This window comes from Macaca nemestrina, chromosome 4 (genome assembly GCF_043159975.1).
Source record: "Macaca nemestrina isolate mMacNem1 chromosome 4, mMacNem.hap1, whole genome shotgun sequence".
Taxonomy (NCBI): Eukaryota; Metazoa; Chordata; class Mammalia; order Primates; family Cercopithecidae; genus Macaca; species Macaca nemestrina.
The window spans coordinates 56,083,248-56,110,004 of record NC_092128.1 but is presented as its reverse complement, the minus strand read 5'-3'; the positions used below and the strand labels follow the sequence as shown (position 1 = coordinate 56,110,004).

The 26,757-nt window shown below is 40.0% G+C and overlaps 2 protein-coding genes and 1 pseudogene across 14 annotated transcripts in view; 1 reads left to right on the top strand and 2 right to left on the bottom strand.

Annotated features, from left to right (window-relative positions):
* LOC105475890 (F-box and leucine rich repeat protein 13) overlaps window positions 1–837 on the bottom strand; it is a 273,121-nt gene extending 272,284 nt beyond the window's left edge. For 4 of the 12 annotated variants that reach the window (XM_071093956.1, XM_071093959.1, XM_071093961.1 and 1 more), the window contains exon 1: window positions 358–621. In XM_071093956.1, coding sequence (XP_070950057.1) covers window positions 358–468 — 111 coding nt within the window. In that variant the 5' untranslated portion in view covers window positions 469–621. Of the gene's footprint in view, window positions 1–357 lie in introns of all 12 variants that reach the window. The other 8 variants (XM_071093967.1, XM_071093962.1, XM_071093968.1 and 5 more) reach the window with 6 other exon arrangements.
* LOC105475362 (armadillo repeat containing 10) lies at window positions 778–25,546 on the top strand. 2 transcript variants are annotated; one of them, XM_011730547.3, is made up of 7 exons: window positions 778–1,117; window positions 1,474–1,577; window positions 10,018–10,166; window positions 12,950–13,084; window positions 18,567–18,743; window positions 22,931–23,002; window positions 23,963–25,546. In XM_011730547.3, exons 1-7 carry the CDS (start codon window positions 966–968, stop codon window positions 24,215–24,217), a joined length of 1,044 nt encoding a protein of 347 aa, XP_011728849.2. In that variant the 5' UTR covers window positions 778–965; the 3' UTR covers window positions 24,218–25,546. The 2 variants fall into 2 exon arrangements, with proteins under 2 accessions (XP_011728849.2, XP_011728848.2); XM_011730546.3 differs by lacking the exon at window positions 1,474–1,577 and having other exon boundaries at window positions 778–1,104.
* LOC105475361 (quinone oxidoreductase pseudogene) lies at window positions 14,710–17,026 on the bottom strand (annotated as a pseudogene).
* Window positions 25,547–26,757: the final 1,211 nt, after the last annotated feature.

Genomic DNA, 26,757 nt, shown 5'->3' with positions numbered 1-26,757 from the left:
GACAACACTCTTCATAATGACAGTCTGCTGATTTTCCTCCTTAGCCTCTCTGGCATTTCTTTCTCACTCCTCCACTCCTCAGGCACTTCTTGTTCAAACCTTAAAAGCTGAGTTTGGGGTTTCCGATCTGGGCCTTGTGCTCATTTCCCCTGGGAGATGTCACCCATTCCCCACTTGCAGCTACCATCACCCTCTGTCTTCTCTCTGATCAGCATCTTCAGCCCAGATCGCCTACAAGTCTGAGTTTGACTTCACTTTCTCGCATTCCGCCCCGCCTTCTCCCTCCTCCCTCAACTCCTAAACCTAGTCCCTCCTCCGAGACGTCTTCCCTGACTCCTCCCCCTTCTAATTCCCCACCGTCGGTCCGTGTCCGCCGCCACGCGTGTCCAGTACCTCGCAGACCTGAGGAATATAGTTCTCCTTGAAGTAGTTCTTCAGCCTCGGGTTGGCATTGCGTAGGGAGGCCATGGCCCAAGGCCTGACGGAGAAGCTGCGCTGGTACCCTCCCCGCGCTGGGACTAGGAGCCGGGTGCGTGCGGGCGTTGTCCTGGCAACCAGGGGGCGGGGCTGGACGCGGCACCGCCCCTCGCTCCGCTGCCCGGGGCAGGAGGGAGGGAGGCTTGCTTCATGCCACAGGAGAAGCGACGGGAAGCTCGGCTCCGGGTTCAGGGCCCCGGCGTCTCCGCGTGGGGCGCACCGTCCTAGCCTCCCCTCCTGGCGTCCAGCGCCCCGCCCCGCCTCGCCTGGGAGAAGCCGCCGGGAGGCGCCGGGCTGGAGTGGGCGGTTATAGGCTTTGAGCTGAGCCGTTTCCGGGAGGCGGAGCTCAGACCCCATTTCCTTTCTCCACATCCAGGTCGCGCGCGGTTTGTTGTGGCGGCTAGGCCCGCGTGATCTGGAGACCTCCGCGCTGGCCCCCAGGAGCCTCCTGCCCTGGCCCAGCGCGGCGGCTCTGCCGCGGCTGCAGAATGGGTGGCCCCCGGGGCGCGGGCTGGGTCGCGGCGGGCCTGCTCCTCGGCGCCGGCGCCTGCTACTGCATTTACAGACTGACCCGGCGTCGGCGGCGGGGCGACCGCGAGCTCGGGATGCGCCCTTCCAAGTCTGCAGGTGAGACCGCGGGGTGCCCGGCAGGTGGGCGGGGACTGGGCAGGGGGTCTTCCCGGGCTTGGGTGGTGGCTTGCGTGTCCTCGGGGTAAGATGAGGAGCCGAGCTAGAGGGAGAGGCAGTACTTGTGTGGGTGCATGGTGCTGCGCCGCCCCCGCCGCCCATTCTTTGTTCACTATCCTGATATGAAAACTTGTCCTGGCTTTCCTGCCTGAGCTTTGCGCCACAGTGGAGGATTAGGTTTCTTAAAAGCCTGTTGATGGCCTCTCACTTTAAAGCTTGTTCCGGGCCTTTGTGTAATTAAAGGGATTCTGCCGATTGTGGAAGGGCTGTTGAGGGGCCCGGAGCCATAAGTGAAGCTCTGCTTGCAAGTATCCTGGAAGAAGGGACGTCAAAGGGGCAGTTGTGCGGGCGCTCGGCCCGGCCTCAGAGGGGAGGTACCTGGGAGTCACAGTGGTCCAAGACCTCCCAGCCTGGTGTGTGTTTTGGAAATGGGAACAGTTGTCTGCGCGAGACACACCCTCCCAGCGGACAAATGCCAGATTCGGTTTCTGTCCAAAAGTTGATCGGTACGGTAAAACCCTCCAGAGGCATGTTTCACATCATGGAAGCCGTTAGGGAAATAATTTAAAATAACATATCTGCCATCCAAGAAACTCCTGTCCACAATTGTAGAAGAGAACTAAACAGCGTCATTGTTGAGTAAGCACAAACTAGATTGTCTCAAGCATCACGGGCAATTTGCTAATGGGATAGCAAGAAGAATTCTAATTCCTTTAAGTGTAGCTGGACAGATAGAACCGATTTCGTATTACGTACGTGTTCTCAAGATAAAAACTAATTTGTCCTTAAGTAAGATGACTTGACAGTACCATTCACTACATGTAGTTTATCCTAAATTTACTGGTAATTGGGGTGGTTGTTATCTAATTGCCTTTATCCAGAGGAAAAGTAAAAATGTCTTTATGATGTGGAACCAGGTGCCCAGGCTAAAAACTCACAGAGCTGGGGAGATTGGGGCTCTATCTTCCTGGAAGAGTAGGTTTCAAAGAGTAGGCTTTCTCCAAAGAGTAGGCTCCAAAGCTTTTAAGAAAGACTTTCTTGGGCTGTAAAACTGGCCAAATGCTTATTTCGCTTTTAAAAAGATTTACATTTGTATCAAAGAAACAGGAAAAGGAGTTTTGTTTTGTTCTCAGACAGGGACTCAGTCTGTCACCCAGGCTCGGTGCAGTGGCGCAATCACAGCCTCCACCTCCCTGGGCTCCTCCCACCTCAGCCCCCTAAGTAACTAGGACTACAGGCGCACACCACCACACCTGGCTAATTTTTGTATTTTTTTTAAGAGACAGGTTTCACCGTGTTGTTGCCCACGCTGGTTTGAACTTGGCTCAAGCAGTCCTCCTGCCTAAGCATCCCGAAGTGCTGTAATTACAGGATGGAGCCTCCTCACCTGGCCAACAAAGGATTTGTAATTACAAGTTTGCATGAGGGAATGCTTTAAGGAAAAGGGAGTGGAAGGGGAAGGTCTCTTTCACTTTTGGCACTAGGTATAATTCAGCTTTTTTTTTTTTTTTTTTAAGATTTGTATTTACTCTTACTGTATTAGTCCATTTTCTGTTGCTTATAATAGAATACCTGAAACTGGGTAATTTATTAAGAAAGGAATTTATTTCTTAGAGTTATGGAAGCTGAAAAGTCCAAGATTGAGAGGCCGTAGCTGGTATGGACCTTCTTGTTGTGACATAGGGCATCCCAAGGCCAGAGGGGCAAGTGTGTTAACATGCTGACTCAGGTCTCTTGTTCTTATAAAGCCACCAGTCCTGCTCATTAATCCAATGATTATGATTATTAATCCATAATTAATGGATTAATTCATTCATGAGGACAGACCCCTCATGATGCAATCACCTCTTAAAGGCCTTACCTCTCAATATTGCCACATTGGGAATTAAGTTTCAACATGCGTTTTGCAAGAGACATTCAAATCATAGCATTTACAAAGCCTAATTTGTTTTCTTTCCCATGTCAGAAATATTTTTGTATAAGTACATTGGGAAGGTGTCCTAGACTCAGATATCTTCTCAGTTTTACTGACTCAACCTGACAAATGTGGACAAAGTCTTTTAAACTTAAATTTACCAGTTCCCATAATCATCATTATCTTAGGTAAGGCAGCTTAAAAAATAATTTGCTCACAGTCCCTTCTTCCTGAAGCTACACCTTTATCACTGAAGACTTAAGAAATGCTCATTTCGTCATCGATATGGTTTGGATTTGTGTCCCCACCCAAATCTTTTTTTTTTTTTTGAGAAAGAGTCCCACTCTGTCACCCAGGCTGGAGTGCAGTGGTATGATCTCAGCTCACTGCAACCGCTGCCTCCCGGGTTCAAGCAATTCTCTTGCCTCAGCCTCCGGAGTAGCTGAGATTACAGGTACACACCACGTGCCTGGCTAATTTTTTTTGTATTTTTAGTAGAGACGCGTTTTCACCATGTTGGCAAAGTGATATGCCTGCCTTGGCCTCCCAAAGTGCTGGAATTACAGGCATCAGCCACCGTGCCCAGCTCAAAGCTTATCTTGAATTGTAATCCCATATTCCCTACATCGTGGGAGGGACCCAGTGGGAGGTAACTGAATCACAGGGGCAGTTCCCCCGCCCCATGCTGTTCTCATGATAGTGAGTTCTCAGGATATCTGATGGTTTTATGTGGGCCTTCCCCCTTTGCCCCGCACTCCTCTTTCCTGCTGCCTATGAAGAAGGAAGTGTTTGCTTCCCCTTGCACCATAATTGTAAGTTTCCTGAGGCCTCCCCACCCATGTGGAACTGTGAATCAATTAAACTTCTTTCCTTTATAAATTACCCAGTCTTGGGCAGTTCTTCATAGCAGCATGAGAATGGACTAATACAGTCATCACGCTTAGATTTCAGAAGATGATCTTTTGTTTGTTTTTGAGGCAGAGTCTCGCTCTGCCCAGGTTGGAGTGCAGTGGCAATCTTGTCTTTGTTTTAAACTCACACCTCTAATCCCTTTGGGAGGCTGAAGTGGAAGGATCACTTGAGCCCAGAGTTCAAAACCAGCCTGGACAACATAGTGAAACCCCTAATTTTTTTTTTTTTTTTTTTTTTTTTTTTTTTGAGACGGAGTCTCGCTCTGTCGCCCAGGCTGGAGTGCAGTGGCGCGATCTCGGCTCACTGCAAGCTCCGCCTCCCGGGTTCACGCCATTCTCCTGCCTCAGCCTCCTGAGTAGCTGGGACTACAGGCGCCCGCCACCGCGCCTGGCTAATTTTTTGTATTTTTAGTAGAGACTGGGTTTCACCATGGTCTCGATCTCCTGACCTTGTGATCTGCCCGCCTCGGCCTCCCAAAGTGCTGGGATTACAGGCGTGAGCCACCGCGCCCAGCCGAAACCCCTAATTTAATACAAAAATTAGCCAGGCATGGTAGTGTGCACCTGAAATCCCAGCTGCTCAGGAGGCTGTTGTGGGAGAATCCCTTGAGCCCAGGCGGTCAAGGCTGCAGTGAACTGTGATTGTGCCACTGCTCTCCAGCTTGAGCAAAAGAGCAAGACTCTATCTTAAAAAATAAAATAGAATAAAGGCCGGGCGCGGTGGCTCAAGCCTGTAATCCCAGCACTTTGGGAGGCCGAGACAGGCGGATCACGAGGTCAGGAGATGGAGACCATCCTGGCTAACACGGTGAAACCCCGTCTCTACTAAAAAAGTACAAAAAACTAGCCGGGCGAGGTGGCGGGCGCCTGTAGTCCCAGCTACTTGGGAGGCTGAGGCAGGAGAATGGCGTAAACCCGGGAGGCGGAGCTTAAAGTGAGCTGAGATCCGGCCACTGCACTCCAGCCTGGGCGACAGAGCGAGACTCCTTCTCAAAAAAATATATATAAATAAAATAAAAATAATTTTTGTACTAACATGGTTTGAGAGCATTGAAAAAGATGGAAACAGTCCCAATTCATCCAACAGTCTAATGCCAAAACTTGACAAAGATAGTATGAAAAAGTATAAATCTGTCTCAACTACGAATAAAGATATAAAATCTTAAAATATTAGCAAATCAAATCTATCAGGGGATTAAAGTAATAATATACCAAGGCCAAATGGACATGGAAGGAGGAGTCATATTAGAAAAAGGAAAAGCCACATGATGACCTCATAGTAAAAAGGCATTAAAATATTATTTCTTTCCATAGCCGAAGACTCTGAACAAAAAAAAAGAAAAAAAATTGTATCATTTCCGATAAAAACTTGCAGCAAGTTAGGAATAAATAGAAAGAAATGTTCTTAAGTTAATGAAGTGCATCCATCAAAACCCGAAAGCAAATATTATATTTAATAGACACACTGTTATCCTTATTAAAGACATCCTTATTAAACTCAAGACAACAGTGTCTGCTATCACAGCTATTATTCAATCTTCTGGAGTCATAACTTGATAAGAAAAAAGCAACATGTGTAAACATTAGAAAGGAGGCAGAATTATAATTGTAGGAGGCATAATGATTTACTTGGAAAAATCCAAGAGAATTAACTAACTACTAGAAGCAATGAGTTTATAGAATATCTTGAGTACAAGTCAATATACCCAGACCAATAACTTCTTGTATACATGCAGTAACAACTTAAAACTTTAGTTGAAAAGATTTTAACAGAATGAGACCCTGTTTCAAAAAATATATATCATTCATGATAGCTGTAAACACTTTAAAAATTAGGAATTCACTTTAAAAAGTAGGAGTTCTGTAGTGAGAAGATAATTTTACTGAAGGGCCTAAGACTACATAAACAGACATATTGTGTTCACAGTTGGAAAGATTCTGAACCATGACAGTTATCTTGAAATTTGTCTTGCTGTGTTATAATGTGGTAGTTACTTTTCATTCCCTTTGAGAATTGTAATTTCTCCTTGATTTACTGGAGGAGACAACGAACCACTGAGCCTTTCTTTCACAATCTTGTTGGCACAAAGCTAGATGGGAAGTAGAACACATGGTGTTTGACTGCCTCACCTGTGTAATAGTAGTCCAAAAACTCACCAGTGGAAGAGCTGAGTATTTGATGATCGCCCTCCTGTAAAATGTATTTGGAGTTTTAAGTTTTACATTTCTTTACTAAAAAGTAATACATGGTTTTTGTTTTGTTTTATTTTTTTGTTTTGAGATGGAGTCTTCCTCTGTCGCCCAGGCTGGAGTACAGTGGTGCGATCTCGTCTCACTGCAACCTCTGCCTCCCAGGTTCAAGCAATGCTCCTGCCTCAGCCACCTGAGTAGCTGGGACAGCAGGCATGTGCCACCACTCCTGGCTAATTTTGTACTTTTAGTAGAGACGGGGCTTCACCATGTTGGCCAGGCTGGTCTCGAACTCCTGGCTTCAGGTTATCTGCCTGCCTTAGCCTCCCAAAATGCTGGGATTACAGGTGTAAGCCACCGTGCCAGGCCAATATATGGTTTTTATTAGAAATTCAAACAGAATTTACAAAGTTAAAATATAGGCTCATTATTAGTATTATTATTATCATTATTATTCTATATTTTTTGAGATGGAGTCTTGCTCTGTGGCCCAGGCTGGAGTACAGTGACGCGATCTCGGCTCACTGCAACCTCTGCCACCTGGGTTCAAGCAATTCTCCTACCTCAGTCTCCCGAGTAGCTGAGATTACAGGCACGTGCCACCATGTCTGGCTAATTTTTGTATTTTTAGTAGAGACAGGGTTTCAGCATCTTGGCCAGGCTGGTCTTGAACTCCTGACCTCGTGATTCACCCATCTCAGACTCCCAAAGTGCTGGGATTACAGACGTGAGCCACTGCACCTGGCTAGGCTCATTTTTTTTAATATACTAGGAGGAATAATGGTTGGGGGGAATAAGTAATGTAGGAGTAAAAAGATCTGGATACTAAAGCCACTTTTGCTATTAATCGGCTCTGTGTCCCATTAATGAAAATAATAAATATACTAGGCACTTTAAATATTCTAGGTACAAAAGTGCTTTGAGGTAGGCACTATTAACTCCTATTTAGCAGATGAGTAAACTGAAGCTGAGAGAGCCTAAGTCTCTTACCTGGTGAGTAGCTTATTTGGGAATTTGAACTAAACAACCTGGCTCCACAGCCTTGCCTTACTTTTAACTACCACACTGTGCCTCTTCCCACCAAGTGAAAATTCTATGATATAACACCGTGAAATTTTACTTTCAGTGATTTAATCCCTAGAGAAATTTTAAATGGCTATTTATAAAGAATTATACATCTACAAGCTTTTTCCTTTTTTTTTCTTTCTTTTTTTTTTAAAAAAAAAAAAAAAACAAAAAACAACAGGGTTTCACTTCTGTCACGCAAGCTGGAGTGCAGTGGTGCAATCTTGGCTTACTGCAACCTTCGCCTCCCAGGCTCAAGCAATTTTCCTGCCTTGGCCTCCCAAGTACCTGGGATTACAAGGCATCCTCCACCATGCCTGGCTAATTTTTTTCTATTTTTAGTGGAGATGGGGTTTCACCATCTCTGAGGCCAGGCTGGTCTCAAACTCCTAAGTTCGAGTGATCCGCCCACCTGAGCCTCCCAACGTGCTGGGATCACAGGCATGAGCCACCGCACCCAGTCTGTAAGCTTTTTAAAAATGACTTTATGAGATAACATGTAACAAATTAATATGATTTTGAAATATCTCAAATATGGATGAGTTAAATTTATCACACTTCTGCCATGCATGTGCACGTGTATGTATGTGTGTGTATATGAAATCATACAACTTCAGGGCTATGTAGGAAACTCTGGAGCCAGTTACAGTATTAAGCAAACCCTTTTATTTTTGGGGTCTCAAAAAATAGTAAGTGACTTACTTGTAACTTTGATTTTTCATTTCTCTGGTTTCTGCTTCTAGCTACTGCTGTGATTTTAGGCAGATCCTTGAACAATCCTGGCTTCAGTTTCTTCCTGTGTAAAATGAAAGGTTTGAATGAACCCCAAATTCTTTCCATTCTGAAAAGCTGTGTTTTTATCATTCTTTCCTTTATCTTTTCAAGTATTCTTGGGGCGAAACCCTGTTTTATGAGGTGTTAATGAGGCCGACAGTGGATTCAAAAGTAAAAGGTCTCAATTAAGACTTGGTAGTGAGAATATTCTGGCTTCGTAGCTGTGACATTTTCTTAACATTTCTTATTTGACTTCCTCAGGGCATCACATATTATATATCACATATCACATATTGTTTCCCATACATAATCTATACTTGTCCCTTTATTTTGTTTATTTATTTTTTGCGTGTGATTCTTCTTTAAGCAATATACTTAGTTATTTTATGTTACATGTTTATTGGAATAATACATGTTTATTGGAAAAAAAAAACAGTACTGTTGAGTACAGGGTAGAAAATAAAAGTCCTTCATAATCCCACACATTTTTATTTACTTTTTTTTTTTTTTTTTAAATAGAGACAGGGTCTCATTATGTTGTACAGACTGGTCTCGAACCACTGGCCTCAAGTGATTCTCCTGCCTCCCAAAGTGCTGGGATACAGAGATGAGCTACTATGCCCAGCCTAACAATTTCGTATGTTTTTTCTTAAAGAAAAAAACACAGATTTGAGATCATGTAGCACCTATTGTTGTGTAACCTCCTCCTCACCCTACCCTTTCCCCTCCCCCCAACCACCCCAGTAAGAGTGTTATAAAATGGTTTCTGTTATTTCTGTGGTGATTTCTGTAAAGAGGACTTTTTTTAAGGTACAGCCATAAGTTCTGAACATCATTGAGCAGATCCAGCATTTGGCTATCCTAGCTCTTCCTCAAAATGTCAGCTTTTCTTTTGTCATCACCACCAGCAGGACTATTCTAGTATCCTAGTCAACATGCCTTGTTGTATAAATCAAACAAAAATGCCACACTAGCAAAAAGATTGGTTTACTCCCATAGCTTTCCTTCTATCTGATGTGCTCAGAAAAGATCTCCTTAACGCAAATCATATTTCCTAATTAATCTGTTTAGAGGGAATTGTTCCATTGGATGGGTGTACCTGGTTTTTAAAAGGAGAAACAGAAAATGTTATCAGCATTTGAGGTATATAGTGTTTGCATGAAGTGTCTTACTAACAGCCATATGCCAAGTGACCATTGGCTAATTTCTTGGTATCTATAAGCCTACATTTCCCAGCTGTAAATTGAGAGTAGTACAGTATCTTCTTCCTAAGGATGTAAAGTGCTTGATACTGTGCCTGCCATACAAGTAGGTATTCGATATTGTTTTTAAAATTTAAAAAAACAGACTGGGCACAGTGGCTCATACTGTTATCCCACCACTTTGGGAGGCCAAGGCAGGAGGACTGCTTGAGGTTAGAAGTTTGAGACCAGCCTGGGCAACATAGTGAGACCCCATCTGTACAAAAAATTTTAGACATTAACCAGACGTGGTGCATGTGCTAGGACCACAGGTCCTACCTACTTGGGAAGCTGAGGCGGGAAGACCACTTGAGCCCAGGAGATCAAGGTTGTAGTGAGCCATGATCGTGCCACCGCACTCCAGCCTGGGTGACAGAGTGAGAGCCTGTCTCAAAAATAATCTCGGGGCCGGGCACGGTGGCTCAAGCCTGTAATCCCAGCACTTTGGGAGGCCGAGACGGGTGGATCACGAGGTCAGGAGATCAAGACCATCCTGGCTAACACAGTGAAACCCCATCTCTACTAAAAAATACAAAAAACTAGCCGGGCGAGGTGGCGGGCGCCTGTAGTCCCAGCTACTTGGGAGGCTGAGGCAGGAGAATGGCGTAAACCCGGGAGGCGGAGCTTGCAGTGAGCTGAGATCCGGCCACTGCACTCCAGCCTGGGTGACAGAGCGAGACTCTGTCTCAAAAAAAAAAAAAAAAAAAAATCTCATATTGATTTTAGATTAACTTCAAATAACTTTCTTCTTATGCAGAAGACTTAACTGATGGTTCATATGATGATGTTCTAAATGCTGCACAACTTCAGAAACTCCTTTACCTGCTGGAGTCGACTGAGGATCCTGTAATTATTGAAAGAGCTTTGATTACTTTGGGTAACAATGCAGCCTTTTCAGTTAACCAAGTAAGTACCTCAACTCAGCAAGCAGGCTCTTTCCTTTCTTACACACTAGCAGTAATTGTGACCCTGAATAAATTACTTAACCTCTCAGAGCTTCAATTTTCTCATCTGTGCAATGTGGCTACTTATACTTAAAACATAATGTTTACTTCTGAAAAACACAGCCTAATAGTAATATGATTATTAATGTGATTGTAGATCCCTATGAAGTTGGTCACTGGCATCACATTCGTAAGTATATCTAATGAACGTTTAGCATTTCATGGCCTTCTAAATTATTTAAAATTCAGCAGTGCTTCAGTAAAACAATAAATGCATCTAACATTTAAGTACATACTTTAAATTGTATATAGGTCTGAGTATGATTCCGATGCAGGTGTCCCTGGACCACACTCTGATAACCACTAATCAATGTAAATGGCTCCTGCAAATGGAGACTTAAAACTAAGACTAAAGAGCTTAATTTGAACATGTCCTTCTTCCTACTCTTTCTGACAGCCGTCCAGCATGAGAAAATAGTTAAAAAAAAAAATTGTAATTGTTTTCAGCTAATGCCCTTTGTTAACATTGTCATAAGTACAAAATTATTTTGAATTTATTGTATTTTTAGCCCAGCTTTCTCCAGAATGGCAAGGTTTACTGTAAAGCTCTATAGATGTATAGAGAGATAGAGAATCTTTGTGTATTACCTACTCTTTCAGTTATAAATGACAGAATTCACCTTAAATTATTTTAAGCTTTAAAGGGAAAATATTGAGCTCAGCTAACTTAGACAGCAAAGAATAGCAGATTTCAGACACAACTGAGTCCAGTTCAAGGTCGCAGAAAGAGTTACCAGAGTTTTCTCTTTCTCTACCTCTTGGCTTTGCTTATGGCCACTCAATTTTATGTATTGGTCTTTATCTTTCTGGCCACAAAGTGGTTTTCTTCACAAGGGTTGAAAGAAAGCCACTAGCCTCTCTAAGCCTTCATCTCTGTAGCTCATGATCCAAAAGGTACAGTTGTTCTTCTAGGATCCAGTGCTCTTTGGATCAGTCTCTGGGGCAATCTCTGGATCAATCAAGGGACCATCGCCCATGTTTAGGAAACCTGGTTCACATGAGCAGCCTACAGCTAAGTAGCAGGGATGGCTGTGAATACAAGTGAACAACAATCCCAGGAGGGATTGTGTGGAACAGAGGAGATGCCACATCTGCCCCCGTGGAAAGAGGGCCACTAGACAAGCAAAAACAATAGCTAGTGATTAATGTGTTAGCCTACCTTTAAAGGAGTATTTCTGATGGCATAATTTTGTATTCCTCTAAAATAAGTTGCAGTCAGAGTAGGCCAGTACCCACTGGAGAAGAAGTACTTTCTTGAGGAGCGGGGGTCAGTGCCCTCACCATCAATTGTAGTACCTTAATCTGCTTTAACAGTACAGTTAAAAAAAAAAAAAAAACTTTTCTAGTAACTGCAAGTCCTTTAAAAGAACTTGAAATTGTAAAGGGAAAGTTTATTTCTCTTTTAATGCTAAGATCACCCTTAACGGTAAAATGGAGTATTGAGCTATTTGTAAAAAGTAGATAGATGATGGCAATCTTTTTCTTTTTTCCTGCTAGAATAGCATGTCTTGACTTGACAAGAATCATTTTTAGCATGTTTTTCTTACAAGAATTAAAGCAGTTTATTTCTTTCAATGTTTAGGCAAAGGTACATGGTAACATATTATTGCAACTACCTATAAGAACTCCCAGATTATTTTTCCTCTGAATATTTGGGTGCCATTTCTCTTCTTTTTTTTTTTTTCTTTTTTTTTGTGGCAGTGTCTCACTCTGTTGCCCGGGCTAGATTGCAGTGGCGCAGTCTTGGCTCACTGTAACCTCCTCCCAGGTTCAAACGATTCTCCTGCCTTAACCGCCCCAGTAGTGGGATTACAGGCACCAGCCACCACGCCTGGCTAATTTTTGTATCTCTAGTGGAGATGGGATTTCACCATGTTGGCCAGGCTGGTGTCGACCTCCTGACCTCAAGTGATCCGCTCACCTCGGCCTCCCAAAGTGCTGGGATTACAGGTGTAAGCCACCGCGCCTGGCCCTGGGTACCATTTTTCAAACTGTGTGGAATCTGATTCTGCAAGATATCAGTGTGTTCCCACCATTTCCACTGCTGAAAAATGACCCTCTTTTTGTGTATAGTTCATAGACATACTATCATCAACACACACCTCTTCAAGATTCCCAATGCACATGAACATATTAAAGAAACATGCTTACTCTTGTTATACTTAGATTTTCCTAAACTTATATAACCATGGGAAAACCCCCCCCCCTTATTTTTATGGAACGTCTCTTAACATTTTGAGGGATTAGTGTTTCAAATAATACATGTTAGCAAAACACTACTGTAGTATTCTAAATTAAAACACTTACTTTAGTATTCTAAATAGTAACACTTTCCCAGTTTTGCCTATAATGGAGAAGTCATATAACTCATCTCAAAGAAAAATAATTTTATTTGTAAGTTGCTTCAAGATCGCTATAGTACCTCTGTAAATTTTTATTGTATTTCTCAACACTGTAGTTTAAGTAATTCTGTATCTTAATTTTGTTTTCAATGGATTTTCTTTACCTATAAACGTATAGGTAGTGAGATTTTTTAAAAATCTGAATTAAATATTTGTATATGGGAAAGATATTTCCAAAAAGCCATTAATTTTTAATTGTATTTGTGGATGCAAAGAATTCAGTGAACGGAGATGCGTACTGAAGTCCCAGTCCTGTTTTGTTTTGATTTTTTTCCCCTCATAGGCTATTATTCGTGAATTGGGTGGTATTCCAATTGTTGGAAACAAAATCAACCATTCCAACCAGAGTATTAAAGAGAAAGCTTTAAATGCACTAAATAACCTGAGTGTGAATGTTGAAAATCAAATCAAGATAAAGGTAAGTTGACTGAAAATCCCAAATATATAAGGTTTTCTATAAATAAAAGAAAAAATAACAAAAAGATGAGTAATGAAACTTCAGTAGACTATCCTTTGTAATTTTACAGCCAAGGATTACCTTTAGAGGAATGGAGAATAAGACAAAAGAGGGAGGGACCTGAACTGGCCAATAAGAGGTACAATAAAACTTTTGTTTCAGTAAAATAATGCTTGTTTATTCTACAGGTTATCCTCTACTTTACATCAGGCACAGGCACTGGTGACAGTAATAGCCTTAAAGCTATAGGCACCAACCAAATAGTGAATGTAGTTGGCTGAAAGTTGGGACAAGACTTCGTGCCAACTAGAACTAGAACTAGTATTACAAGACATTCATTCAGAGAGCATATGCAGTGCTACATATTCATAAATATGGTTGTTAATGCATATAGTTTGGCTAGTTTTGCCTTTGAAATTAAGTGTACTATATGAGTGTATTGGAAAATGTTAAGTCACTGTATGCTTTAGCTCTTTCAGTGGATGAGGCAAATGTGCAAATAGATTAAACTGACTTTTACAGAATAACTGTTCCTTTATGTCATTGTATGGAGAGAAATCCTTCATTTTAGGATTCACATGCTAACCTGCGTTACTGACATTGCTTTAATGCTTTTTTCAAAAATGTTATTTATAAGGCAGTTAACCTGTTAAAAAAAATAGTTAATTTGGTAAATGCTAACAATTAAAACACTTCAGCCATGGCATATATAGCCAGAACCCAGTGATACCCCTCAGTCATAGAAAAGAGCAGTTTTCTGTTCATTACTGAAACAGGACTCCCACGTTCAAACCAGAAATTGTCATTCAACAGAACAAATCAGGTCAAGACAATCACAAAACAAGAGACAGGAGGATGTGCTCATATGAAGAAAAAAACAACAAATAACCAAACTTTATTTCCTTGGACATAATATTGATGGCAAGATTTGTAAGAGTTAATCTCTGTATTTAGTTTAGATAAAAACTTCCAGCCCAGAACACTGTTAGGCAGTAACTGTGAGGAGCTATGCAGAAGTGATGAGAGGCAAGTACTATATAGACTAGAAAATTTAATTTTCTACAGAATTACAGATTACTATGCTATGAAGCAAAAGCAGACCATTCTTAATGTGTCAAATTGGTAAGCTTATTAATTTCAATAAAAATATATGACCCCCATCACACACAGGTAACTCTAAATCTACTTTGAAAATCTGATCAGTCAAGAAGTATTACCAGTTTGGAGACTATGTACCAAGTGTCATACGAAAGATAAGGTTGCTGTCCTCACAGAATATATGGTGTCATTGACAATCAATTAGAATATCCAATGAAGTGGATATTCTAATATTTGGGAAAATATTGGAAAACTAGCAAAGTGCCCTGGAAATTATATATTCTTGCCCTTCCACAAGACTTAAAGATCCAGATGAGATTAGTTTGGAATAGGGGTTTTTTTTTAGTCCAGAAAATCTTTAGAGTCCAATACAGTTATGGCTAATCAGATACAAAAGAACCTTTATAAAGGTAAGTAGGATTGGACGTCCTTGGAAACTGAGAACCTTATTTTGAATTATTATGTTTTAATCAAAGGTATAGAATTAATCAAGTATCAGTTAAGAATTTCTGGAATGCACCCCAATGCCAAAAAACCACTAGCGTGCTCTTTTGTACTATGAAGATTTCTTGATTTGAAATAGAAGGTAAAAAATGTATTGCCAGCCATAAAATAAATTTTACTGTACTTCCTCAGTTCTCCAAAGGAAAATCTTACTTTTTTCACATAAGAAACTCACTGGATCAAATGAATGTTAATTAAACAAAAGATTGTGTAAGTAAAACTGGGCAAAAGACAACCTCTGAAATCCATGAAAGAATTAATCATCAAAAGAGAAGAATCATTTTTACAGTAGCCCCATTGCCGTAAGAGAGATTTTTGTGAGCCTGGGTGGCCTCTCCAACATATAGTGAGAACCTATTACAAGTTTCAGCCAACCAATTTCCACTCCAGCTTGATAGGCTGCTGCAAATTGCTGAGATTCCTCCTTGGTTGGAGAAAAATAGAGTAACGACAATTTTACTAGACTTTTTTGCCATAGTGTCCCGTGGGTTTATTTCAATAGTACCACTGTTGCCAACACCTATTACTCATCTTCCATATGACAAACAATTCACAGCTTTACTAAGATTTATATTAGCTATTATTTCAATAATCACATCAGTTCCTTTCTTACTACACATTTCTTAATTTTATCAACATAATTAACTTCTTCGTAATTAAACACTTTGTGGGCTCCATTTTGCAAAAGCATTTTGTCCCTCTCAATACCAACTGGGCCCCAAACCTTTAAGGCATAAACTCTAACCATTTGGCATGTTGCTACTCCAGCAACTCCACTAGCCCCATGAACCAGAACCCAGTCTCCAGATTTCATACAGACACTGTGAATCAGAGCTCTATATGCAGTAACATATGGGATACCAATGGCAGCATTTTGTTTAAAAGTCCAGTTTTTCAGGCAGTTTGTAAACAGTGTGATCTGCTACAGGAGCATACTCCACATGGCTCCGAGAGATTGTGCCGGTAGTGAAAACTGTCACTTTTCTTGAAAGTAGATGCATTCCCTCCAACAGCTTCCATTACCCCAGTTACATCTGAGCCAGCAGTATAGAATAAGGTGGTTTTCTATTATAAATGCCATAATAAATGTATGTCTCCACAGGGTTGACACCACATGCATGAACCTTGATTACACCTAATGGTCTTTTGGAATTGGTACTGCAACATCTGACTGAGTTTCAGGACTTCTGGTCTACCAAATTCAAACACTCTAACAGCTCTCATCAGCTTCTGTTCAGTTGCCGTGGTCATCTAGATAAAAGCTCTAGAGTGGGAATCAAAATCTGCAAGGGCTTCTTCATATGCCACTGAAGGAGGGTGGCCAGGCTGCTTCTAACTTTTGCAGCCAGCAAGACTTTTGGAGTTGGGGTTCAGTTTAATCTAAGGGTGCTAAAGGAACCAGGTCAGTGTCAGATAATGTCAGCAGAAAAATGCAATATTAGGAAATTATGTTATTTCAATTCAATATTTATCAAACTCCTGCTTTGTGGTGCAAATGAGCATGACGCAACTCTTGTTCTAAGAAAGGTGGAAGGAAGGACAAGGCAAGTTCTTAAATAATTGTAAGTCAAGGCAGAACATAATGAAGTCCTTTAAGGAAAAATGTAAGTAAAACATTATTGAGTACATAGAAAGGAGAGATTTGATCCAAAAGTTTCTGTAAGAGGTGGAGTCTGACCTGGCTCTTGAGAATGTTACTCTACAGGTAGAATTGGGGAAGGAGAGAATTCCAAGAGAACAGAACAAGATGAGGTGGACACAGCTACAGGAATAACTAAGCTGTCCCTTTGGTAAACTTGTTATTAGAATTGAAATGGTCAGAAGATTCAGATATAATAAGGTTGTAAACAGTCCACACATTTTAGGAAATGCTTTGAAAGACATCAGCTTCTTACAGAAATATATGATTTATAAAGAGCTAAATAAATGCCCTGTTTTTAAAGGATGGATGTATAATTAAATTGTAACCCAAGAGAACCAGTTGACTTTCACATGTAAATGACAGCCAGGTGTGGTGGCTCACACCTGTAATCCCAACACTTTGGGAGCCAAAACAGGAGATTGCTGGAGGCCAGGAGTTCAAGACCAGTCTGGGCAACATAGACCCCATTTATTTGTTTTGGGAGTCTCGCTCATGTTGCCCATGCTGGAGTGCAGTGGTGCAACCTCAGCTCACTACAACCCCTGCTTCCTGGGTTCAAGCAACATGCCTCAGCCTTCTGAGTAGCTGGGATTACAGGTGCCCACCACCATGCCTGTAATTTTTTGTATTTTTAATAGATACGGGGTTTCACCATGTTGGCCAGGCTAGGTGAGACCCTATTTCTAAAAAAAAAAAAAAAAAAAAAATTTATTATCTGGGCATAGTGGCATGCACCTGTAGTCCCAGCTACTCAGGAGACTGAGACAGGGGAATTTGAGGCTGCAGTGAGCTGTTATCATGCCACTGCACTTCAGCCTGGGTGACAGAGTGAGATCCTGTCTCTAAAAATAAATGTAATTTAGATCTTGAAACCAGATTAAAAGTTTAATCTCTCTTTGCTTTACTGCCATTTAGTTTCTATGGTAACATGGATACATTTGGGGTTTTTAAAAAATTAATAATTGTTTATGGGACAATTGGTAACTTCTTACCACTTCAAATTAGGAAAATTTTCTTAGCAGTTAGAACTTTTGGTGGAGTTCAGATTTGCTTACGTGAATAGCAGTTATCTGTAAAACATCATTTTTCTAAGCTAGAAATCTCATGGCCAGGCTAGACATGGTGGTGCACACCTGTAATCCCAGCACTTTGGGAGGCTGAGGCAGGCGGATTGCTTGAGCTCAACAGTTTGAGACCAGCCTGGGCAACATGGTGAAACCCTGTATCTACAAAGAATACAAAAATTAGCTGGGCATGGTGGCTCACGCCTGTAGTCCCAGCTACTCTGGAGACTGAGGCAGGAGGATCACTTGAGCCTGGGAGGTCAAGGCTGTAGTGAGCAGAGTTTGTGCCACTCTAGCCTGTGCGGCAGTGAGACCCTGTCCCCCCGAAAAAAAGAAAGCTCATGGCCAGACACAGAAAATAGAGTTTCAGAAAAGTTTCCATCACACTGAGTTTAGTTCTGTGATATATGATACAGGAGTACTACAGCATTGCATTACTTTTTACCAGTGATAGTTAACAATATTATGAAGGGGTGAATTACATATATATATACACACACCTAGGTAAATAAGAACCTTAGGCCAAGTATAATTTTGTTCTGCTTACTTTTGATAGGATTAATTCTAGGGAAAGATTCTGTTTCACATTATCCTCCCATTCTTTACTTCAGAAATGATGTAGCTCTCTAGACACTACTGCTGAGGTACTTACCGTGACACAAAATGGCCTCTCATCTTCCCTGATCCTACTGTGCACAGACCAGTTGAAACAGAAAGGTGGACTAAGCTGGGAGGCCTCCAGCCAGGGAGAGGCCACTGCTGTTAAGAGCATGATCTCTGGGCTTGGCTATTGCATCCCCACCTGCTGTCTGACATTGCGCAGGGGACTCGAGCTCCTCAAAGACTTAAAAGTCCTTGTCTGCAAGAAAGCTGTAATGGTGTAACACCCACCTCATTAGAGTTGTCTTCAGGATTAAGTGAGGAGTATTTGTAAGATGCTAAGCACTGTGCCTGGAATTACCAAAGGAAGCTTTTTAAAAGTCAACAACATTTGAGGGTCAGATGGAAATGTCATATTTTTTGAGGAGTCAGTTCCATCCTGAGCAGTAGCCTTACTCCACTGTGCGGAAAAGTGACTGTTCAGTAGAAAAATTTTGGAGATTCTAAGATGCTCATATTCCTCCCCTGCTTTCAGATATACATCAATCAAGTCTGTGAGGATGTCTTCTCTGGTCCTCTGAACTCTGCTGTGCAGCTGGCCGGACTGAGATTGTTGACAAACATGACTGTTACCAATGACCACCAGCACATGCTTCACAATTACATTACAGACCTGTTCCAGGTATTACTTACTGGAAATGGAAACACGAAGGTATGAAGAGCTGTTGTGTCAAGCTTATTAACATTGAAATCGTATTTGCAGGCCACCTATCTTAAGTTAATGTGCCTCAAAGAAGAGGAAGATTTATTAAAAACTCACATGGGCCCAAGAAAGTATATTTAGTCCCAAATACTCCATTGCGAAATTAACTTGTGAAGATCATCTGTTGTTTCACTTATCAGCAGATTCATGTTCATTTGGTTTTCTCAGAAGCTAGCTTTCCCCCCACCAAATATAGGAACATTGTGATTAAAAGGAGTCTTTGAATAATAATAGTGGTTAGTTGAATATTTTACTTACCTTGGGGTTAACAAATCATTTTTTTGATTCAGTTATTTGTTGAAAAATATTTCTAAAACAACTTTTAAGTTGTAGTAAATGAAGTGAATTGAATGAATGAAAGATGTCTCAGTGCTTCACTCTGTCCAGTTAGGTTGATATAAGAGGCAACAGATATTGAGCTGAATTAAGTAGGACCTTAGGAGATGCCCTATAAAAAGGTTCTTGAGTAAATCTCTCATATTAGCGTGCATTCTTATCAATTGCCATTTTTCAAGAAAAAGTAGCATAAAAATAGATTGTAGGCTAATTAAAAGTTCTGATAAGTTGGGTTGATTGTTCATCAAGGCTTTTTACCATGTTGCTCTGTGTTCTCTGGAACAGTTGAGAGACAAATGCATACGCATTTTAGAAAGACCAAATGTGAAGCCATACTCCAAATATTCAACATCACTGCAGTTATTTTTGAGGTTATCAAGATGTGACTACAGCAGAGTTTTACTGTAGTCTTGCTTTTATGTTTCCAAGGTGTTTGTACGTGGACTTTTCTCTTTTCCAATAGCCAAACTTGTTTGGATCTGGTCCAAGATGTACCAAAGGTATTGAAAATTAAATGTAAGAGTCTTACAGCAATATTGCACCATTCCCGGGCAGTTTCCAACATGCATCAACATCTCTGTCTCCAGTGGAGCAAGATAACTTACAGCCCCTGAACCCCTGTGGAAACTCCTTCCCTTTTTACTCTTATGTTGTTGCCTCTGTAGGAGAAATCTCTCCTCTGCCTGACTCTGGAGGAACTCTGAGTTCAGAGTCAGGCTGAGTTCAGCCAGGCAAGTCTGGCCTTGGGGCTGTATATATCTGTCTCAGACATCGTCTGCATTTTCATGTATTTTTTGACTTTTTAAAAGATGACCCACACCACGATAGTATGTTCTATTTTTGTTTTGTTGTGTTGTGTTTTTCCATTACATTGCTAGTTCAGTATTTCTAGGATAGAAAATTTGCTTTCTTGGTCTGCCTTGGAACATAGCCACCAGTTACAACATTGATTTTCCATAAAAATTGAGTTTAAAGTTCTAACTTCCAAATAAACTTTTGGATAGTCATCCATTTGTTAGTGGGAAAGTATGTCTGATTTAGGTATTTTCTTAGTAAATAACCACTAAAATGAATTTTAAAATATCTTACTTTGCTTAAGTCAGGGATCTCACTGTACTATGATAACCTTTTGGGTACACCACTGATTGATAACCAAATGCAGATAGCGGAGGATTAACATAAATAAACTGTGTGCTTGTTACATCCGCAATGAAAACGAAACTAATGGTTTAAAATGTCCTAGTGTCACCACAAGATGGTGCATGTGATGAGGAAAAAAAAAAACATGTCAATATGGTTTCAAATCAAAATCCATATATTTGTTCAATCTGTAATTGTACTCTAACTGTGTGTGTATGTGTGTGTGTGTATATATATACATGTATATATATATTTCTCATATTTAACTCCTTTCTACAAAGAGTAGCAACATCAGATTTTAATACAGGGTACCAAATAGCTATTGCTGTTGCTATTCCCTGGTTGTATACCTGCCTTCATGACTATTAGTGGGTGTCAGATTTTGACTTCATCCAGGCTTATGTCATAAGTTCAGAACCATCCTATTTCATACCTCTTCTTCCTGTTTTTCTAATTGAAACTTCATTGACATTGGAACCAGGTGTTTTGTTTTTTTTTTTCTAACACTTATTCCTAGTGTTGCTGACAGCGAGTCAGGCCAGATGAGATCTGATAGTGACCTCCACGGAGTGCACTAAAGAAGGGTCAAAAGTCTCCTTTACTCTTTCACTCCCAGAGACCTTAATTTATTAAGAGCATCTGTTTGAAAAAGACAGTCTCTGCATATTCAAGAAATGTTACCAGTGGTCACTGCTGAGGATTGGAAGGGGCCAATAGCATGGTGGCTTTTGTTTTTACCTTGTTCTCTTTTTCATTACTTAAAATTTTTGTTATGACCAAGTAGTAATTTTCTAAAAATAAAGAAATATTTGATAAAAACAGTAAAATTAAGCAAAGTATTATGTTATCCTCAAATAAATTAGTATCTACAACATGATCAAAGGAATTGTGAGTACACAGGATATACGCATAAAGATCAAAAAGAAAATACCAAAACTTTTCTCTTTTTTGACACAGAATCTCACTCTATTGCCCAGGCTAGATTGCAGTGGCATGATCTCTGCTCACTGCGGCCTTGAGCTCCCAGGCTCAAGCAATCCTCCTACCTCAGCCTCCCGAATAACTGGGACTTCAGTCACATGCTACCATGCCTGGCTGATTTTTGTATTTTTTGTAGAGACGAGGTTTTGCCGTGTTGCCCACGTTGCTCTTGAACTCCTGAGCTCAAGTTATCTGCCCACCTTGGCCTCCCAAAGTGCTGGGAATGCAAGCATGCACCACCACACCTGGCCAAAAATACCAAAACTTAACCGTGATCATTTCTAGTTATGTAAATATGGGTAAATTTTCTTTTTCTTTGTGCTTTTCTATTTTTTTTTTAAGTGCTATGGTAAACATCTGTTGCCTTTGTAATAAAAAATTTTTGCAAAATAATATCCAGGTTCCTTCCCAGCTCTAGTGAAGAGCACATTTGTCACATTTCCCTGAGTTAGTACCCCCACTCTATGCTCCTTGTTTTAGCTCCAGGTATCTTGTGGAAAGTATGGTTTCACATGGCCTTTGTTTTTAAAAAGAGGCGTTCTATTTGAGTCTTTTTATTACTGACTTTTCAGTTATAAGTGATAAGAATGCTGATATTTTAGCTAGTCAGCCATTAAATAACATTTATTTGCTTATTATTTATATCATTGCTGGGCATGGTGGCTCATGCCTATAATCCTAGTTACTTTGGGAGACCAAAGTGAGAGGATTCCTTGAGGCCAGAAGTTCAAGACCAGCCTCAGCAATATAGGGAGACCCCATCTCAATCAATCAACCCATCAATCAGTTTTTATCACTGTGCTTTTTTATATGATTGTAAAACACTTTCACATTAAAAGATAGCCTCAAAGATTCATAGTAGCTTACTAAAAGGGGCCATATTGTTATGTATTTAGTCTTGGTAACCAAACAGTTCCAGAATTTTTATACTTTAAGTAGAAATGAGCTTTGAGAGTTTTTTTGTTGTTGTTTTAAAGATTATATTTCTTTCTTTTTTGTGGGGGGTGAAGATGGGGTCTCAGGGTCTCACTATGTTGCCCAGGCTGGAGTGCAGTGGCTGTTCACAGGCACAATCATAGCTTGAATTTGAACATCCTTGAGCTTGAACATCATTAAGGTGGGAAAGCTCAAGCGATCCTCCCACCTGAGCTTCCCAAGTACCTAGGACTACAGGCCGTGTCGACACCATCATGCCTGGCCATACTTCACTTAACAGTAATCATAATAAAGATCGTGTATTTAACAGATGTTAAGCTTACCATCTGTTCGGATGTGCATGTGAGTTGGGGGTAGATTGTGAAGACATTTGCAATATTCTATCTCCCTAACATTATAATTGGGAAAAAATAGGTTTAAATAACACTGTGATAGAAAACCTCTATCTCTGATAGGTTCTCTAAGAGTAGTGCAGGACATTTGCAGTATACTCTGTATCTCCCTAACGGTGTAATTGGAAAAGTGAGGTTTAAATAACACTGCTCTGTGATAGGTTCTCTTAAGAGTGGTGCCAAGTGTTATAAGAGTTCACAGTGAGATGTTTAAAGTAGAATGAATAGAGAAGGTTTCCTGGAGTAAAGAGAATTTGAGCCAGGCCTGGAAGACATGGTGAGAGAAAGCATGCCTGAGAGAGAAAATTCATGCTTGCCACTCTGAGATAAGCCAGTATCATCTTCTTTCAGGTGCAAGTTTTGAAACTGCTTTTGAATTTGTCTGAAAATCCAGCCATGACAGAAGGACTTCTTCATGCCCAAGTAAATAGCTTATATGTTTATTTTGTAAATATATACATATATAAATTTGAGCAGACAGATCTGGAAAGATTTAACCTAAAATGTTAACAGGGATTCTTTCTGAGGAGCAGTATTAAAGAATTTTTTAAATTCGTTTTGTATATATGAATTTCCTAAATTTTTTGCAATGAGTCTATTTTACTTACTTTTGAAAAACATTTTTAAAAATTCACCCTAGCAACAATAAATTATAACTTTTTTCTCTACCCAATTTTGGGTACAATTGTGCCATTCCATCTTTTATACTGGACCTGTTTGTGTTTACATGTATCTTAGTATCCACTGAAACAGCAGTACTGAGTCCCCAGCATATGCTAGACTCTAGATGAGACACACCAGTGAGCACAGCATGACATGGTACATGTCCTCATGAAGCTTACAGTCGTGTGGAGAAACAAAAATATATAACAAGTGAACAAGGTAATTAAAAGCTGTGATAAGTGGTCTGAATGCTGGGATAGAATGGAGCTTAACTCCTGTAGAAAAGGAACCATCATATTCATCTGCTCATCCCTGTTCCCCACCCAGCTCTGCGCCCTCTAGTGTATGGGCACTAAATGTTTGATGAAATAATGAGTTCCCATGAAACCATATGACAGATCTTAAAAAAGAAAAATGGTTGTTTTTCCCAAATAACCACACTCTAAAATTACAAGGAAATTGTATTTTTTCAGCTAAAACACTCCCTTTTTTCCATTAGTATACAGCATGGGGATACATAAGGTTTTATACATCTAAGTTATGCAATTTTGGGTTAATTTTCTATGACAAAATTTTTAAAATGTGAGATACTCACATTTTAAATGTGAATTTTAAAATTTTTAAATGTTATTCAATGCAATTTTAAGATGTTAAAATATACGTGAAAAATGTTTTCATATATTATTAATACAAAATAATACTCATTGTTTCCTATTTCAGGTGGATTCATCATTCCTTTCCCTTTATGACAGCCACGTAGCAAAGGAGATTCTTCTTCGAGTACTTACACTATTTCAGAATATAAATAACTGCCTCAAAATAGAAGGCCATTTAGCTGTGCAGCCTACTTTCACTGAAGGTTCACTGTTTTTCCTGTTACATGGAGAAGAATGTGCCCAGAAAATAAAAGCTTTAGTTGACCACCATGATGCAGAGGTGAAGGAAAAGGTTTTAACAATAATACCGAAAATCTGATTGGTCATATTTTTCCAAAGAGTAATGCAGTCTGGATGTAAACATATTTTCTATTTTCCTTGTAAGGGGATTCTTCCAGCTGCTGAATTTAAACAGTAAATATCGCATTTCATCATTAACACAGCTATAACTTGCCATGCTTCTAGATTTATTTTGGACTGTTTTGATACCAAGTGAGTATAAGAGCTTGTACTGAAACCGTTTCTTTCTTTTTATTTTGCTATTTGCAAATACTTGTTATTTTCCCTACATGAAGTGGCAGTAACCTTTTTCACATTTAAGCTACCCTTCTACTTTTTGAAGTGATTTGCAGTTACTCATCTGAGACAGCATCAGTATTTGACTAAATCGTTGCTTCAGAACTATCATAGCTTGTTCTTTTAGTAGCAATGAAATCCTAAGTTCTTGAGGCCACTCACCTGCCAACCTGACCATACTGCTTTCAAAAGTCTTTTCTCGTCAGTATAATCTATTTTGGTCACTTCTAGTCAGTGAAAAATGTAAACTTTTAGGAGAGAATGTTTCCTAGGACTCACCCACTCCCCTTCAATGTTCAATATGTAAAGAAAGTTATATATAAAATAGTGGGATCAATCACAATGTCCATGTTTAGACAGTTGGTTAAATAAATTTTCTGGTCTTGGAAAAGAATGATGGAAGCCAGGCACAGTGGCTCATGCCTGTAATCCCAGCACTTTGGGAGGCTGAGGCAGGCAGATCACCTGAGGTCAGGAGTTTGGGACTAGCCTGACCAATACGGAGAAACCCCGTCTCTACTAAGAATACAAAATTAGCTGGGTATGGTGGCGCATGCCTGTTAATCCCAGCTACTTGGGAGGCTGAGGCAGGAGAATCACTTGAATCCAGGAGGCAGAGGTTGCAGTGAGCTGAGATCACACCATTGCACTCCAGCCTGGGCAACAAGAGCAAAACAGTGTCTCAAAAAAAAAGAATGATGGAACTCTGAATGTGCTTAAGTGGAAAGCTATCTATGAAATATGGTGGTTTTTTTAAAAAACACAAATTATAGAAGAATATGGGATCGTGTGTGTGTGTGTGTGTGTGTGTGTGTAAATGAAAAATGCTTATGTATTGACAAAACACTTCTAGAATGATACCCAAACTCTTGTAGTGGGAGTGGGGAATGCCTTCTACATACACACTGTTCTACTGTTTGAATTTTTTACTATGAGCCCAAATTATAAAATCTTTTTTTAATAAAGAGGAAAAAAATCACTCACAAGGTTATACATACTGTTTCCCTTGACAGTACTTTATTAATTTTCATCCATATTTTACTTGACTAAAAATACAATGTATGAAAAGTTATCTTTAATAGTATTTTTATTCCATAAGCTACTATAACAATTTATTGATATATCTGGGATTCAGCCAGGTCTTATAATATTTAAATTTATAACCCCTGCCATGCGTAGCATTAAGTAAATCAGTATGCAAGCAGTATTTAAGGCAAAAGCTTTAAGAATACTTTAAATTTCATTTGTAAATACATAGATACAAGACTGTTTCCATAGGAAGTCACAAATCCTCAAACAGAAATATGTGTGTTCTCAAGATTATCCTGATACAGAAATCAAACTTTGAAGGAATATTTTTACATTAGAAAAAGGGGTCAGTATAAGGTGAAAACTGAAAATTCCCAGTGGGCTAGACATGAACAAAAGTATGCATTCCCCAAAAGGCACATTTCTTTGTAACAGGTTTTTCAAATTTACCTCCCTATTTAATGAACGCATATTAATTAAATATGAAAATGTGCATACATTGAAAACCAGGATTTGTTTTTAATGTGCTTTAGCAGCAGTGGATTCTAAAACTGTCTTGTCCTCTCTCATTAGTTTGAATAATCACGCTCCCTAGAGATCAGACCATTGAGTCTGAAATGTCAAAATGCTAGAGAAAAGAGGGAGTAATTTTTAACTACCCAGAAAGAAGATGCACAAATACCTCTTTTCCTATGTAGGTCACGGCATATGTTGGCTTTTATAATTTGGGATTTCTCGTAATTGATGACCCACCCTATTGGGCAGTGAGGCATAGCAAAGTGTTCCTCGGTTATCACAGGAAACTTCAATAAAATCTTACATATTGGTGTGGGTACTCACTAATCAAAGAGGAAAATAAAGTTGACTTAGAGGATAAGACTGATTAAACGACACTACAATGCATATTAGACTGAATTGAAAAAGAGAATGGATTTGTCTTATTTTTCAAAATTTGTTTTCACTTTGCACATAAGCCCTTCAAAATGTAGATAACAAATGAAAAAGTGGAACCCACTCAGTAAGGTGAGATTTCTGTAAGTAGGGATGAAGCTTGACATTCTTAATGAATAGTGTCAGTGTAGAAAGAACATGAGTGGTAATAAAAAATTACAGCTTATGAAAGGACTTAGAAAAATGAGGCAGGCCAGATGAGTGGAAATAGAACACAACAGTTTAAAGTGCTTTGAGGCCCTCAGTTAAACAGTACATATGAATACAAAATAATGTTAAGGCCATTCATGGAGAAAAAATACT

Bases quoted from the DNA above. Each gene is read 5' to 3' on its own strand.
- LOC105475362 (XM_011730547.3), top strand. From the start codon at position 966: ATGGGTGGCCCCCGGGGCGCGGGCTGGGTCGCGGCGGGCCTGCTCCTC. The intron at 13,085-18,566 runs GTAAGTTGACTG...CCCTGCTTTCAG, and splicing joins AAAATCAAATCAAGATAAAG to ATATACATCAATCAAGTCTG. The intron at 23,003-23,962 runs GTAAATAGCTTA...TTCCTATTTCAG, and splicing joins AAGGACTTCTTCATGCCCAA to GTGGATTCATCATTCCTTTC.